This window comes from Rhagoletis pomonella, unplaced genomic scaffold (assembly GCF_013731165.1).
Source record: "Rhagoletis pomonella isolate Grant_MI unplaced genomic scaffold, Rhpom_1.0 Rhpom_scaffold_00005, whole genome shotgun sequence".
NCBI classification, from domain to species: Eukaryota; Metazoa; Arthropoda; class Insecta; order Diptera; family Tephritidae; genus Rhagoletis; species Rhagoletis pomonella.
This window is the reverse complement of record NW_023458559.1, coordinates 73,905,047-73,921,461: the sequence shown is the minus strand read 5'-3', so window position 1 is coordinate 73,921,461 and position 16,415 is coordinate 73,905,047. Positions and strand designations below refer to the sequence as shown.

The 16,415-nt window shown below is 35.3% G+C and overlaps 2 protein-coding genes across 2 annotated transcripts in view; one reads left to right on the top strand and one right to left on the bottom strand.

Annotated features, from left to right (window-relative positions):
* Positions 1-1,779: 1,779 nt before the first annotated feature.
* LOC118739488 (charged multivesicular body protein 7-like) lies at positions 1,780-3,642 on the top strand. Its single transcript, XM_036470843.1, has 4 exons — positions 1,780-2,316; positions 2,374-2,587; positions 2,642-2,851; positions 2,909-3,642. Exons 1-4 carry the CDS (start codon positions 1,780-1,782, stop codon positions 3,415-3,417), a joined length of 1,470 nt encoding a protein of 489 aa, XP_036326736.1. The 3' UTR covers positions 3,418-3,642.
* Positions 3,643-12,253: 8,611 nt separating this feature from the next.
* Positions 12,254-16,415, bottom strand: part of LOC118739487 (rho-related BTB domain-containing protein 1-like) — a gene marked incomplete in the record, with an annotated part of 56,194 nt that continues 52,032 nt past the window's right edge. The window contains 3 exon segments of the mRNA XM_036470842.1: positions 12,254-13,107; positions 13,180-13,366; positions 15,880-16,144. Coding sequence (XP_036326735.1) covers positions 13,203-13,366; positions 15,880-16,144 — 429 coding nt within the window.

Below are 16,415 nucleotides of genomic sequence, written 5' to 3'. Positions count from 1 at the left end.
CATATTCTGAAAAAGGAATATCAGCAGGAGACCAATTAACGATTCTGATTTCAAATGGAAATATACTATGGGTTCAAACTAGAGCTGGGACTGTCCGTATATTCGTGCATACGGATAAAATCCGAATATCCGTTCTCTTTTGTTGTCCGGATATCCGACTAATATCCGTTAATTTTGCTACCTGGATATCAGACAATTTTGCTAGACAGATATTCGGAACTTTTAATCAGATAGAAATTAAATACTATACGGATCATACGGGCCCGAGTTCAAAGCTTACTTTTCAAATAACGCTGCATATTTTTAGGCGCAGGACAAAAAAAAAAAGATTCTACATAACAAGTGTTTTATTAAAGCATCATAATAATAAATATTTACTATGGACATGCATGTGCAATTAAGAAATATTTATTAACTTAGCATTTATAATGAATGATAATGTTGATACATACTTTTTAAATGCTTACCTTTAGCCAATTGTGATTTCAGCATCTTGTTATCGTCTTGCATATCGTTGACACCAATATTACCCAATCACACTCTATCTACGCTGAAATTTCGCAACACTTTTGTTCGTTATAAATATAAGAAAGCGTAACTTTTAGTTAACAACTGAGCCAAGCTAAAGCTACCTGACCTTTTCCCGAACCGGCGCGTGGCTAAGTATATGATGTGAATACCACAACACTAACGGCAATATATCTATAATCCACGGTGATGACGTTATAACTAAACGAACACACGTACGATGGTATGGCCAAAAAGATTTCACAAACAAATAACAAACAATAATCACAAGCTTAATGAAGAAATCATGTATATAAATTAATTAACGCGCACATATTACTTCTGGTTGTTGGAATATATTGGTTATTTTTATATGAAGCACAGCTGGTATACGGTGAATTCCAAAGCACTTTAACAAATGACGCCAGTCTCTTATCAACTGGAGCAGAGAGAATGAGTGATTCACCGTGGCGTGTTTGCTAATGTGTAGTCAAGTGCTTTTCTTTTTTATTAGTTTATTTGGCTCTCTAGGTTTCTTGTTGCTCCTTGGTTTAGTTGGCACTAATCGTAGATGTGTACATAGGTAGGCTTTTGCCGTATATATGTTTATTGCCCACTCAAGGATGCGGTTGATCTGCTGATCTGGGTAGATGCGTTCAAGGTTAAGTCCTTGCAAGTAATCGATGCGTGAGCGTCGTTAACAGTTGCGTGTGATTTTTTTGCTTACAATTTTCACAAATTTTCATTGGTTTTCTTTATGCCGTGAGAAAAACTTTCACAATCAAATCACATCAACTTCGCGTTTTCACTCGCCACCCACGAATTTTCGACCAAAAGGAAAAATGCGATGGCGTTTAGTTGCAGTTGACAGCTAATCTGTAGTTTTGTTTTTCCATTCTCATTCATATGGCAGTGTTCATTATAGTTCCAGGGTTGTATAAAAAAAATTAAATTTTTTTTTTTAATCCAAAGTTACTCTCTCGTCCTAATTAAAACGACAAATTAATATCCTTCTGTATTTTTTATTATTAAATGATTTTATATTTCAATTTAATAGAATTAAAGCGAAAGGAGATTATGATGAATTTTAGCATCCTGCTATTCATTATTTCTTAAATAACTACTATGACATGCAACTCTGCATGTTTGAAAACGAGTGCGTCAGTTGAATAATAACAAAAATAGCACAAGGAGGACGTAATTTCTAGAGACAATAAACAAAACGCAATTAATAACAATTTCGATACTAAAATATAGAAAACTGCAAATTAAATGCATTCTGCTGCTTCGACCCCAACGAGGTCACCTGAATCTGACCCCAATGCCAATAGAAGCACTGCGAGCAAATCGGATGAGTTTGAGGATGAGAACACTCGTAGTTTTCCCTATCCTGCCTGCTGGAAGGATGATGCACGAATGAACGTCTTATTGGCACCATTCCGTCCGCGCGAGGTAAACCCTGAAAACTACGAATCGAAATTGAAGTTCTGGCAAGACATGATTGCTCAATACTGCGAACACACCGGTACTGGTTGCTTCTGCAAACGCGACTTGCAGTTGGTGTTTGCAAGAGGAGATCGTATACCATATGGCTTAGACACGGTGATGACAGAAATGCTGCAGGCCAAGAAAATACGCATCCGTGCCGATTATGCATATGACCCGGAGAATACCTGGAGTGGTTGGGCGATGAATAGTTTTTTAATACGCCCTATTTCATGGGGCTGGCAGACATTGAAAAGTAAAATGGGACTGCAAGCTCAAATTGACGCAGGACTACTTGAGTATGTGCATTTGGAGGTGATGAAGGTAGGCGAGACGCTACCATATAGCGGTCAGAGTATTATTTTATATTTTCCTTCTTAGAAATTCTGCAAACTACTACAACAAAGTGTGCTGCAACAGCACCAGGGTGAGTTGCTACACTACGATAATTTCGTGGAAATCTCGAACGCTGTATTGGCGCTCAAAGAAGACTGTTTACTTTTATGCTTGCACGTGCTGAATTGCCAACGAAAAATTGGACTGGAATACAAGGTGGAGGAAAAAGAACAAAAAATACATCTAATCAAAATACCTTGTGAGTTTAACATGAAGTAATAAATGAACGTTATTATAATTAAACCATTCACAGCCCAAAATGATGCAAGTATTGCCATCACCGAGACTGATCGTGCTGTTCACAACCTGAAAATGACGCAAGCAAGTCTGCTAAAACAACTGGAAACTTTGGAAGAAGATATCAAGGTAAACGAGGAGAAAGCGCGCGCATACCTAAAGGAGAACAAACGCCAATTGGCAAAGACTTACTTGCGTAAAAAGCACTTGATGGAGAAAAATCACGGTGAGTTCAATTAAAAACGCTACAATATTTAAAACTAAACAAATGTATTTCTTTCAGAAAAACGTAGCTCTGCACTACACAACATTGAATCGCTCATCACCAGCGTAGACGAAGCACAAAGCCATGGCCAAATACTCGATGCCTACAAGATCGGTTCAAAAGCGTTGCAGAAAGCGCTCAACGACTCTGGGCTCAAATACGATAACGTCGATGAAATTATCGCTGATGTGCGCGATACCATGGAGACGCATCAAGAAATACAAGACACGTTGGCCAATGCTAATCTTACCGATATTGGAGCAGGAAGCGCTGATTTGAATGACAACGATGCATTGGAGCGCGAATTACAGCAAATACTTGGACAAACGGGACAAACGCCTGTCAAACAAACAATTACTGATGCGAACAGCAACGAGAAGGTAGCAAAAGCTACACCTATCGCCCAATCCAAACCAACCGCGAAAATAACCGATGCCGAACTTTTAGCAATGCTCGAGGGACTTGGTGTAGAAGATGACTCACCGAAAAAAAGCGAAAAGAGTGCTCGATCTGCAGTCGCTGAATGAAAGGGTTGGAATGGGTCAACCGAAGTTGTACTAATTTGACAGCTATTTTACGTGTATGTTCAGAATGATTGTTTAACTAAATTGTTGGTCGTTTCCATTGCGGAGGAAGGCTCACTACTTAAATTACTCGTATTTATTTTATTAACAGTTTAGGTGAAATGTAAAACACATTGATAAAATATAGTATGCAAATGAAAATAAAGTTTAGCATAAATTAAAACCAGACCGGTTGGAGTTCTATTTATAGTTTCTAGTTTCATGTTTATTTAATGTAAATATACCCATACAATATTACACACATTACGTTAATTCAAGTTTTTCTGTTTCGTTTAAATCTATGTATACATACTTAAATTTTATACGAATACAAAAACCTACTCATTAAATTGCATTTGATGAGTACTTCACTTGGTAATTTAACCTTTAACAACTTATAGATAGTTTATTCAGATTGCTTTTCACTGCAAAAAAGTAACGAATTTCTTTTGTCTTGTTTTGCCATTTAAACGGGTTATTATCTATACCCCCCCCCATCTCATTTTGAATTATAACACTTTATCTTAAAAATGTGTAAATCCGTTTTAGCGAAGATTAGTTTTCGAGTTTATCAAAAAATTATGCAGTTTTCAGGAATATATTTTGTTTAAATTTCTTGGACCTTACAAAGATCTTATAAAAAAGCTTAGTGAGGCTTACTTTATTAAATTACTGAAAAACTGATTCATTACGGGAACTCATGAATACAAATTTAAATCTAATACAAAATATTAATTATTTTAATTTTGTACGGAGGCGAAACTGCGTTTTAATCTTTGCTCTATTTATTTATGTATGTTCTATGAAAGCCTAATTTCTTTTAATACTATTAAATTTTTATTTATTTTTGACGTGAAATTTGTTTAGAAAGAATTATTTTTCAAAAAATTCTAAAAAAATTTTCGGTTATTAACTTTTTTACTACAAAAAATATTCGAGAAAAAGAAGCTTAAAAAGGCAAAACACATGCAATTTAGTATTTTTTTTTTTTACTTTTAAAAGTTAATATTATTTTGTTCAAAAAGATTTTTTTTTTTGAAAACTCCTTTTCGAATATTTAAATACAACCCAAATCAAAGCATTCGCCATTGAGTGCAACTCCACGGTGGAAGCCGCCGTGCTAGTTAACCAGTTGGCAGAAGAGGTGATCTGCAGGAAGCGACGAAAGGTTGGATCGTACAAGTACTGCTTGCTTATAATTCTGGACGTAAAGAGTGCGTTTAATACTGCAAACTGGGAAAAAGTACTCCATGTCCTTCAGAAGTTTGAAGTCCCAGCTAACCTTCTGAAGATTATAAGTAACTATGTAGGTATCTGTCGGACCGGATATTAATTTACCAAACACATGATGGAGCCATAAAATATAATCAGCCTCATTGCGAGAGTCTTGCCGAATGCAAGTCGTTTTTCGAGAGTCGAATCGTATCGAAAATTTAGCGCCATTGCCTAAAATTTCCACTCGACTAGTGTATTAAAACGGAAAAACTTGGCAGCACTGCATAGTTTTCGACAATTTTCGTCGTTTACTTATTTCAGCACGACAGTAGACAATGCTAATGTTGTCGAGTCGTACAATTCAGCCTAATTTACGACTTACGCAATGAGTCTGAATATATCCGGTGGCGTGCCACAAACATCCGTTTTCGGTTCAACACTTTGGAATGCAACGAACGGCAGTGTTCTGCGATTGGAGCTGTCAAAAGGTGCCAAAGTAATCGGATTACGACGGCGTTCTGCGACTGCCAGTTTGCCGATAAATAGCGCACTGCGACAAGTAGGTCTATTGTGCCCTCAGCTCATCACAGCACTACATTTAGCCCTAAAGACTCCATCAATTTCAGAATAGATCCCGAGCGTTGAGAGTGATCCATAGATGTCCCATGCTCTTCTCCCTTCTCCGTGAAATGGTCCCACATTCCAGAAGGAGGTGCAGTGAAGTCTCTTTGATGGAGTCACAAAAGCGACATAGATGGCTTGACCAATTCCTTGCTTTACCTCAACGGAGGCTCTGAAGTACATCGAAATTGTTGTCAATACTGGGCTGACTTTACGGTTGGAAACATAAAAAAGTTACCGAGGGGCTCCCAAGGTTACTACTTATTCCGCTTCGCGGAGTAACGATAGTTTCCCGGAAGTAGGGAAACGGACGGAGGGGGGGGGGGGGGGGAGAGGGGTGTGTTTGTGGTCCTTCCCAATTTTGACGAAGCTGGTGGTATTGCTCAACGTAACTTACACAGCCGTATTAGCATCGTGGAGGTGCAGTACAGCTAACTCCTTCTCGTGCTTGCGTTACTAGCCCTAACTCCGAACTGATAAGACACAATCAGTTCTTTGAGCCTTGAGTTAAGCCTTGGCACAATATGCCTGATAATACTTTACACGATTTTTGGAAATTTTAGTGGCGAAATTGCTATTTGCACCTCGCCGTAGTCGGGTGGTGTGACATCGGTTCTATCGGCTGGTGCCACGGGGTCATCCTCTCAACAGTTTTCAGTACTGTTACTTTCAATAGTATGGAAAAACATCGGCCACAAGGTTGCCGTGATAGTCCATAAAGGAAATCGCTTTAGTCTTGAAATCTTTCGTAAGTCGCCTCAATTTCTGACAAAATTGTAGTGACTATTTTTTGTTGTCGGCTATACTACGGGAGATACATCTTTAGGCAACCTAGGAGAGACTTAGCGTCAACGCAGAAAATACAGATTTGTTACTCTTTGCCAAGAAATACAAGGCTCCGAGCTGGTGCGACCTTGCGGCTGGAGCAAAGCATCAAGTAACGCGAAATAATATTCCTTAACAAGATGTAGTGGTGCCTCAATGTGGAGGAGAGGGCTCAAGACTACGGGGTAGTTTGTATGCAGGTGCTACGGACATCTTAGCATAGTGTCAACTTTAGCCGGGCGGATTGACTTAAGATCTCGGATCTGCAGTTTGGGATGAACTTTAAAGCTACTTTATAGGCTGAAGGCTCGCGTGCGGACTTGAGGATCGCTGGCTCGGTGAATGTATACTTATACAGACGGGTCGAACGTGGAGAAAGACCTAGAGGCAGCAGTCTACCGCAACATTTTTCAGCCAGAAATATTGGCCATAAAGAGTGCGACGGAGCTACTGAGCAGCAATTTGGCTGCGTTAAAGGCACTACCATAGTACAGCATTTCATCTAGAAGAGTGGCCAAGTGCAGGGCAGCTTTGGATTTGTTACATATTGGTACAGACGTACATACATATGTACTGGGTTCCGGGGCACACCGGTGTCACGGACAACGAGGAGGCCGACAGCCTTGCCATAGAAGGCGCTCTGTCGCCTGCTGATAGTGAAAGTGCCGCTTTCCCCGAAGCGATTAAACTGCAGCTTAATCTATCAATGATCCGGAAAGCGCTGAATGTCTGGACCAAAGCACAAGCTTAGATAGTCTCCAGGATTATGTGCAGAGGGTTTGACGCTAGGCGTTCTAACAAGGCATTGCCTGCTGGCGCCCTTTTAAACTGGCTCCGATCAATTATAAAGACCGTTTGAAATACAGAACAAAAGAGATAGCGGCGGAATATCTCCTGCGATTACACTGTCATTAGCAGATTGCCTCCTAGGAGTAAGATTTCTGCCTAATCTGGAGCCGCCACCAAAATAGAGTAAAACAAGGTGTTACAGTTTGCCAAGAGGACTGCGTTGTTCTTCAATACAACTGCTGATTAGCTGTCTAATGTGGTCTTAGTTTATCTGCCACGCATTGGCTAGCCAGCTAACCGAGCCTAACCGAGCCTAACCTATCCTATCGACCAGAATTTTAAATTCTACACACTTAAGTATTTCAGACTCACTCTTTTATTATAGCGAATATGTACATCTAGCTTTACTTTTGAGCGCAATGTTTCCACCTACGGTGACCATCCGTCATGTGTTGTGCGGGACAGTCCCTTTTTTCGTAAATTTTCCTAGTAATTTATATATTTTATAAGCGACGCCAATGTTCTGCATGTATCCCGTATTCAGTGTTCGGTATTTCGACGCCTTAGAAAAATTATAATATTTTGGCCGACCCGCTCCTCCAATTTGTGGTGTGCGTCCTGATGTTATAACATACTAAATGCAGGGACCTACAATTTTACGCTGCCTCCGAACGGCAAATAGTTTTATGAGAAGCTTTTTCAAGGCTGAAATACACTCGGAGGTTTGCCATTGCCTGCCTAAGGGCGGCCGATGCTAGAAAAAACGTTTTTGCTAATTTAGATGTTGCACGGCCCAAGGAACGAACCCGGGTTCTGGTTCTGGCGTGATAGTATGCATTTTTAACCACCCAGCTACAATGACGCCTTAACAGCTCATAAAAATTAGATGCCTATGAACCAGTTTTAAGTAATGTTAATATGAGTTCGTAACATTCCCCATATACAGTTTTTATTTTTAAATGTGGACGCTTGTGATTTGAATCGAATAATGCGTTGAATACTCGTGCTTCACAAGTAGTCGGTTTTAAGATCTGTTAGCGTTTGTGGAGAAAATTTGCAAAATAAATTGTTAAATATGATCACCATAAGTATACCCATATAAAAATTTATAAAAACGTACTAATGATACTTCAAACATGTACAAAGTTTGAGAAAGTACTAAACAAATTAAAAATCACCAATTCAAAAACATCGCCAATTTTTCGTAAAATTTTCGTTTTTATTTATTGCACATGTACATAATTTCCAGCTACCATATACTGCAAAATTTTCAATTTTATGTTTATTTTATTGTAGTATTATTTATGTATTTAATTTGCTTATGTTTAAGATTTCAAATTTGATATTATTAATGTCATAATTTTTATATAGTATGTATGTTTGTATGTAGTAAATAACGAAAAAAAAATTAATTTTATACAATACAAAAATATGTGCTAAAAATATTTTATTTTTTATTATTACATACGTCTACGTTTTTATATTTAATATCAATTTACATTTAATTTTAATAGTAATTTTAAAACTAATACTATAACTTTAGGTATTTATCAGACAAGTTCTGCAATTCACTTCCGAGTGAATTTCAACCAAAGTCACATTGAATGGGGCTAAAATTAAGTCGGAATGGAATTGCAGAATCTGCCGACAAATGTTTGTATATATGTATATTGCTAGCTGTATGAATCGGTGCTTGATTAAAGGTAGACAATGTGTACGAGCGTGTTTCTATGTTACGATTGATTGATTGATTGATTTATAGGTTGTACATACCTAACATAAATACAAATGCATGTACTTCTGTCTATACACGCTTTAATGTAGCTTCCTCGCCATAGCTGATTGCTGACACAAGCAGAAAGCAGGGAAGATACCTATTACATTTAAATAGCCAAAAGCAGTCTTTTTGTTTTACCTCAAACTAGTTAGTTATGAATGCTACATACATAGATAGTAAACGAGCAGCATAGTGAAAGAAGTTATAAAATTATTTTTTTTATAGCTGTTATTTCCTTAGGGGTTTTTGTGTCAGTAACCAGCTGCTTACAGAAAATGTGTTTTTATGCTAAGTATTTTGTTTTGATAAGCTAAAAAGGAGTTTCACTTTATTATGCTTTATTTTATTTTATTTTATTGTGTTTTTTTTAATGCTATTTTAAATCATTTAATTTTGATTTATTAAATTTATTTTAAATTTTAAAACATTTTTTTTCATAGTTATTTATTTTTACTATTTTCAAGGGATGTCTAATTAAATTACATATTTTGTTTATTAAAATTTTTTCAATTTCATTTTACGCAGCTATTTGTTAAATGTTTTTCTTCTCGCTATAACTAGTACATTATCATATGCTGTGTTTACGCGTATATTAAATTTTTATTTTTTTTTTATTTTGGGCATATTGACTAGGTTCCGACAATTTCGCTTTTGTGCTTAAACCTTTACTGAGAAAATGTTAACAAAATTATGTAATATTATAAATACATGCTATAAATATTGTTGATTACTCATTAGGAGTTTCCATATCGAAGACTTCGCACACTATAAATTTCCAACTGATCGTTGAATGACCTGCGTTGCACTAAAATGGATTAAAAACGTTCTGTATATGTATTGTAGCAGCTGAAGAACACGAAATACTTAAGCGCCACGCATTCCCAACTCTTCTTAAGTCAAAGGAGATTCATCTAAACAAATGACCTTGAAGAATTTAATGATCTTGGCAAGTTTTAATTAAACTGTTGAATTTATGTTCTACCGAAGGGTAACTGTTAAGCCATGCAAGAGTCCTGATTGCCGCTTAGTTCTCAGAGTAGATATTTACATTTGATTAAGGGCCGCTTTTATAGTGGAGAGTTAATAATATCAATACAGAAGTTTACTTTAAATTTTTATTCTTAAAATCGAGAGTTAACTTCCCAATAGGACTTCCTGTCGAGGCGCGTCTCCTCAAACTTTGCAGACGTTATTAGCTTCATCGAAGCTTTTGCACACTCATTTTTTCTTTTACAGGACTATACTTAGTATAATTTCCATATTCGCATTCATTTACAGCGTAGTGGCGTTCTACGAGTTGCTACACTAAACATTGACTAAAAAAAATCTATACACAGCAAGTACGCCTAAAAATGTGCAACAGGTTCCAGGGAATATTACGTGGTCCTCTTATAATTCTGCTCAATGAATAAAGTTCTTTAGGCAGACGAAATCCCTATGCAAAGACTTTATTTTCAAATGTCAAAAAAGGAATGTTGCAATATAAAATTGGTTGTATGGGGGTTGGGTAATTGTCTTTCAAATGTTGCACATTTTTGGGCACACTTGTTTTTTCACGTAGAAATTTTTTGGCGATGGAAATGTTCTTCTTCTTCTTGTTTGGCACTATAACCATTTGTCAGTCTGAGACGAGAACATAAATCTCCATCGATTGCCTATCTCCTATCCGTTTCTCATATGAATTGTAAACAGGTTTTATTCTTTGATTGGTATTTTCACTGCTTTCATGCGTTTGACTACGTTCATTTCATTTTATATATCGTACAGTTTGACCTTGCAGCCTTCTCATCTTTGTTTGACATTCGTTCTGTTTCTGTGCCATATAAAAGGACGGACATGATTGAGAAAGGGATATACAATTCAATTGCCTACCGAGACCAAAATAGTACTTATTTGCAAGAGATATTCTTCACTTCTAGGTTAACATTATTGGTGGTGATACTGCTGGATCCTGGCTAGAGAAAATCCATTACTACATACTTCAATGATTTGACTTTCAGTGGCGCATAAATCCAGCTTTTTCTCCGACTAAAATTTTTGTGCTACAGACGCGAGATTTCCATACATTATATATATCATTATACTGTAAGGAAAATCTCAAGATTTGAAATTACACAAAAAAATGCCGAAACGAGTGAAATTAATAAGATTGGGTCGTAGATTCGGATCTGTATACAAAGATATTTTCATTTTCATGAAAAAATATTCTAACTTTAACAAGGAAGAAACTAAAAAAAATTAAACCTTTGTATTTTTTTTTAATTTGTATTAAAAATAAAGCTATTAGCGATGAAAATCGATGTATAAATAAACTAGATTTGAATGGTTGAATGAAAATGTGCAATAATTTTTTGTATGAAATGGGGCCAGAAAATAATGTTACTCATACGCCACATCGCACGTGGCAGTACACGAACATACTCGCATACTCTGAAAAGCGCATAGCCGAACCGTTTTCCTACAGTGTTAAACCTTTTGCTTTAATTGCCCTTTCGAATACCAAATTTTTATGTCAGTAGTCGTTAAATATAGATTTATATTTTCCGATCAAATTTAATCGTTATTTTATGATTTTTATTTTTTCGACAGATTTTGGATTAGATCTAATAGTTTTTTTTCGATCTAATCGGATATAAAATCGGAGTCTCCATTATAACGGTTAAAAATGATTGAAAAATAAGAATCCGAAACAAAATAATATGACCAAATAGCGATTAAATTTTACCGGAAAAATAAAAATTTAAATTTGGTTTTATGATTTTTATTTCGACATATTTATGATAGTTATTTTTGGAATTTTTTTCGATAGTTATTTTTCGATCATATTATAAGCGTTATTTTCAAATTAATATTTTTTCTTCATAACGTGAACGTAGTCAAACGCATGAAAAATAAGTGTCCAAAATAACGATTATTTTTATCGAAAAAAAATACAACAGAATAATTCAATTTGACAGGAAAAATACAATTAAAATTTAACGATTATTCTTGATCGCAAAAATAAAAATCAAACAAAAATTACGATTTTGCAAAGATCTAAGAATAAAAAACCTTCATATTTTCGGACCTTGCCTAAAACCACGGAAACCCCTAATATTTTGAGTTTTATGTTTTCATGTTAAACCAGTTTTTCACTTATGTATTTAAATAAATTATTATATTTTATCTATTTTATGGTATCTAAAGTAAAGAATTGATCCGTTTTTCTTCATTGTAGGCTAGCTGGCACTAAACTTAATTAGCTGATTTATTTATTTTTAATATTTTTATTGAGCTTTGTACCACGATTGTTTATTAGGAAAAATTGAAAAAGCAACAAAGTCTAAGCGGTAGAAGTTATAGCACTATTTCGGAATTCGCAGGTTCGATCCCTGCTGAAGTCTAGAAAAAGAAGTCTGATGAGGAGATGTGGTGATCTCCGAAATAGTGCTATAACTTCTACCGCTTAGACTTTGTTGCTTTTTCAATTTTTCCTAATAAACAATCGTGGTACAAAGCTCAATAAAAATATTAAAAATAAAATGTTAACAAGCCACAATAACATTGACAAATACTGATTTATTTATGTTTTTATTTTTTGAAATATTGTTTGTTGCCATTTTCAATTTCTACGCTATGCATTACAATTATAATTCGCATTTTTGTTTTTACTCAATATGTTTTCATCTAAGAATGTTGTATTTATGTATGTGTGTATTACTTTGCCCGCTTAAATATTTGTGTATCGCTTATATGACTAATGGCTAGACAATAGTTTCCCTATTTTTAGCGCTTATCCAAATTTCCATTTTTTTTTGCCCCATTTACGGTTTTTTTTACTATTTTTATTGGTGTACATTCAGAATTCTCAACTATTGCTGATTTTAAGTTTTGCAAATATGTACGCTTATGCTTTCGTGTTGTTTATAATTTGTTGTTTGTAGACATTTACTATATTGCTCATACATTTTGCTGGTGTTTTTTGTTAATTGATTAAATATTGCATACAATTTGTGAAAATTGTTTGGTATTAGCCGTTTTGACAGCGTGGATGTAAAAGAGCTCATTGTCTGAAAATGAATTGAATGTGATTTTATTTGGTCAAAAATTTGATAGATTTGTAAAACTGCTTGTCTTGGGTTGATTTGGTTTTATTGAGTTTTTTTTTTTAATTGAGCATTTGAGATGTTGTTAATTTTTAAATAGTTCCTTTAACTTCCGCTGCTTCTTGCACGCTGACGAATTGCTCATGTTCGTGTTGTTGTTGCTGTTGCCGTTGCTCTTGCTGCTGACTTTTGTGCCTTATAAGGCCGTCGTAAGCATTTTCTGAATGCTGGCTATAACAATTTTGGTATTGTTATGTATAAATTTGAAAAAGTATTAAAATACTTAAAATTGTACAAATGAAACAAATCAGCACGGGCAAAATCACTATGAAACGCAGTGATCTGGAATGCAGATATACGACGTAGTTATAAAGAAATAATATTAATTTTTTTTAATCAATTTAAATCACCTACCTTCTTTGCCCGATGGCTGGATGTCAGAGATTCAAATCTACCTCAGCCGCCTCGAGGTCAATGTGATTCATTGAATTCGCTGTGCTATTGAAAATTTGATTATCTGTTGTGCTATGCTCATTGGTACTACTACCACCATTGCCATTGGGATCGTTGCCACGCTTTGATTTACCAGCGCTGCTGCTGCCTAATAGCCAAGAGAATACTTTGTCCAAATTTCAATATTAATAAAACAGTGCATGATTTGCAGGAGCAAGGTGTGTGTGTATGTATGTATGTGTGTGTGTATTTTGTTGTATGGGTGTGTTAAGGAGCTAAGTATGTCGGGTATGTATGTAGGTTTGTACTTGAGAATTTAGCGTAATGGGTCTTGGTTTTTGGGAGTTGCAGAGTGACGCAAGCTGTTAGATTCAAGCTTGACATTTTATTTTATTTTTTTGATGAAGCAGGGCATGAATTGATATTTTAAAGAAAGAAAACTGGCAAACAAAAGTTAGTAAATAAGTAGAAAAAACTAGCAAAGCTCATAAAAGTAGAACTAAAATATAAGAAAAATGCAATAACATAAAAAAAGTAAAATGCAATAAACTATTAAAATAAAAAAGAAAGCAGAAGAGGCTAATGGTAGAAAATCTGAATAAGGCACGACCTTCATTAATTGATGAAATCTATTTTGTATGAAATTTAACGTGTTAGGAAATATTTCGCGAGTGGGTTGGCTGAAAAAAGCCCAGGCCAGGATATTTTCAATTAAATATTCAAAAATAAAATGTTTTTTTTTTTTAAATTTGACCTCATTTTTTTATTGAATAAAATTTGGAAAAAGAGCTTTTTTTTAGCCGAACGTAGGGGTGATATTTTTGATATTTTTAGTCATATCTTCGGCATTTACAGTCAATAAATTAAAGCTCTCCAAAACAATTAAATTTTTGCTCAGGAAGTATTTTGATTATTTCAGTAGAACTATTTAAAAAAAAATATATTGCCACCGGTAAAGGTAAAAAGGCGAACCCTGGGTTCGGCAATATATATATATTTTTTAAATTGCCTTGCAAAAATACTTTAGACTCAACACTGAACTTTTTTGTTTGCTTGTAAAGTGGTACGGTCTAGTGCCTAGCCACTCTTTATGCAATACCGTTGTGTGCGATGAGGAGTCACATTTTCTCTTTTTCTGTTTTTGAACACTGAAAGTGCCTGTATCACTCAGTGAAACCCTGACACCGCTAGACGCGAGGAGAACATTTTGCGCCCACTAACTCGGGGAAAAAATCGACAGGGCTATGAGGGCCTGTAGGTGGAAAAGCTAGGCTTTTCGAAAGTAAGACCTTATATTAACGACGATGCACCCTGTTTTCACTTTTGGACTACAATTCTTGGTTTACTGTTTTGGATCTGTTGATCTTGAGCTGGTTGGCTGGCAGGCTAATAATGTATCAGGAAGGTGCGGACGAGAGCCTCCGAGTAATTTTTAAAAATCATTTTTATTTTTTATTCTATGTTTTATGTATTTTCTGTCCTCGCAGCTCACTTACTTAGTCCGCAATACTGCCGTCTGTCAGAATACAATTCTAATCAGATTAATTGCGCCGTTAATCTGGACCAATGTTGCCGTCTGTCTATACTATAAAAAAAATGTGGTTGAACGTTAAATTGACATATAAAACTTGTTTTGGTTTTCAAGGAAGGGTGTGAATTATTTTTAAAGTTTCAATATGATCATATTGATCCCTATAGGGATGGAGTCTCTTTGATAATAAAAAAAAAACATCAGGCAACGAATTTAAAATGTATACAAAAAATATGGTATAATAAATAGGAAATGTAGTGAGTAACAAAGTAGGTTCACAAGGCATCTATGTATGTAAGGATGTACATTTGTAGGCAGAGCAGTTTCGAGTTGATTGGAAAATGTGCTTTCATTTACAGCTGAGATTTCTGTTTTGTACATTTTTTTTTCTGTGTGTTATTGGAGGCCCTTTTTTGATGACTGAACTATGTAAGTAGGTATGTATGTGGCATATGGCAAATACAAACCCAAGCTACACGAGTATGCAAGTAGAAAAATAAAAAACTGTAGATATAACCTGCAAATGCAGTATGAAATTATATATGTAGATAATAAAAAATATAATTTCATATATTTTTTCGATAATTAAAACTATTGTGCGTGCTTGTTGAAAGCCTGTTATACATACATATATACAGACGTAAATCACTGCTAAAAACACATATGTGCATATGTATATATATTTAAAAAATTTAATACTTTTTAACCGACTTCAAAAAAAGAAGGAGGAAGGTTATCAATTCGTCGAAATGTTTTTATATTTTTTTATGTATGTCACTGGATAACTTTGGACCACTTGAACCGTTTTCGATTATTATTGTTTTTTACGGAAAGATGGTACCTCAAGGATGGTCCCATAATAATTTGGTTTAGTCCCGATCCTTGTGTCATGAAGAAATTTGTTTTTACATGAGCATTGAAGTCGGTTGTATTTTTGCTTAGAAAGTACTTGTTATTTGTTGTTGTTTTTTGTTAAATTCTGCACACTTTTTACTGACACAGCATTTCACTTTAGTTGTTTGCCAAAAGTCAATTTCCAGTTGTTGTTGTCGTCGTCGACGTTGTCGTCGTTTGTTAATTGCTCAGTCAAGTAAAATTGTTGTTGTCTGAAACATTGCTTGAACACTTACCCCCAGTAAAGCAGAGGCAACCTTCATCATCACTACGCGAATCGCGCCGTGAATTCTTTAGCTCTTTATTCATTTCATTTATGCAGCGTTGATAGTAATCATAATCCTTTAAATACCACACTGGTGGCCAACGATGTTCACGCAGGTATTCTTGATTATCCTGATGCAGTGCTTTGAGGCCTTTGAGCGAGAATTTACAAATAATATTGTAATTGACACACAGATATGACATACACCATTCGGCCAATTGGTGAGCGTTGTGTAGCTAAAAACGGGAAGGGAGGAGAGTGCAGAGTTAGAAAATGTCAATAAGAAAAATTTCGATAAAGCTATGTAGCGTAGTCACTTTTAGGCTGAATCCACACCGAAGACGACAAAACGTTTGGTGGTGGCGTATAGAGCAAGAGTATATAACCAACTTCTTATTATTCAATCCATACCAAATGAGTCGTAACCAAAATGTATTTAAAAAAGTGTGATTGAATTTGACATTGCTCTCATAAGAACCATCCTTTCAAGTCAAATTGAAGTGTATG

Coding starts and splice junctions, on each gene's coding strand:
- LOC118739488 (XM_036470843.1), top strand. CDS start 1,780: ATGCATTCTGCTGCTTCGACCCCAACGAGGTCACCTGAATCTGACCCC. Junction 2,317..2,373: donor TGCATTTGGAGGTGATGAAG/GTAGGCGAGACG, acceptor TTTCCTTCTTAG/AAATTCTGCAAACTACTACA. Junction 2,852..2,908: donor CTTGATGGAGAAAAATCACG/GTGAGTTCAATT, acceptor TATTTCTTTCAG/AAAAACGTAGCTCTGCACTA.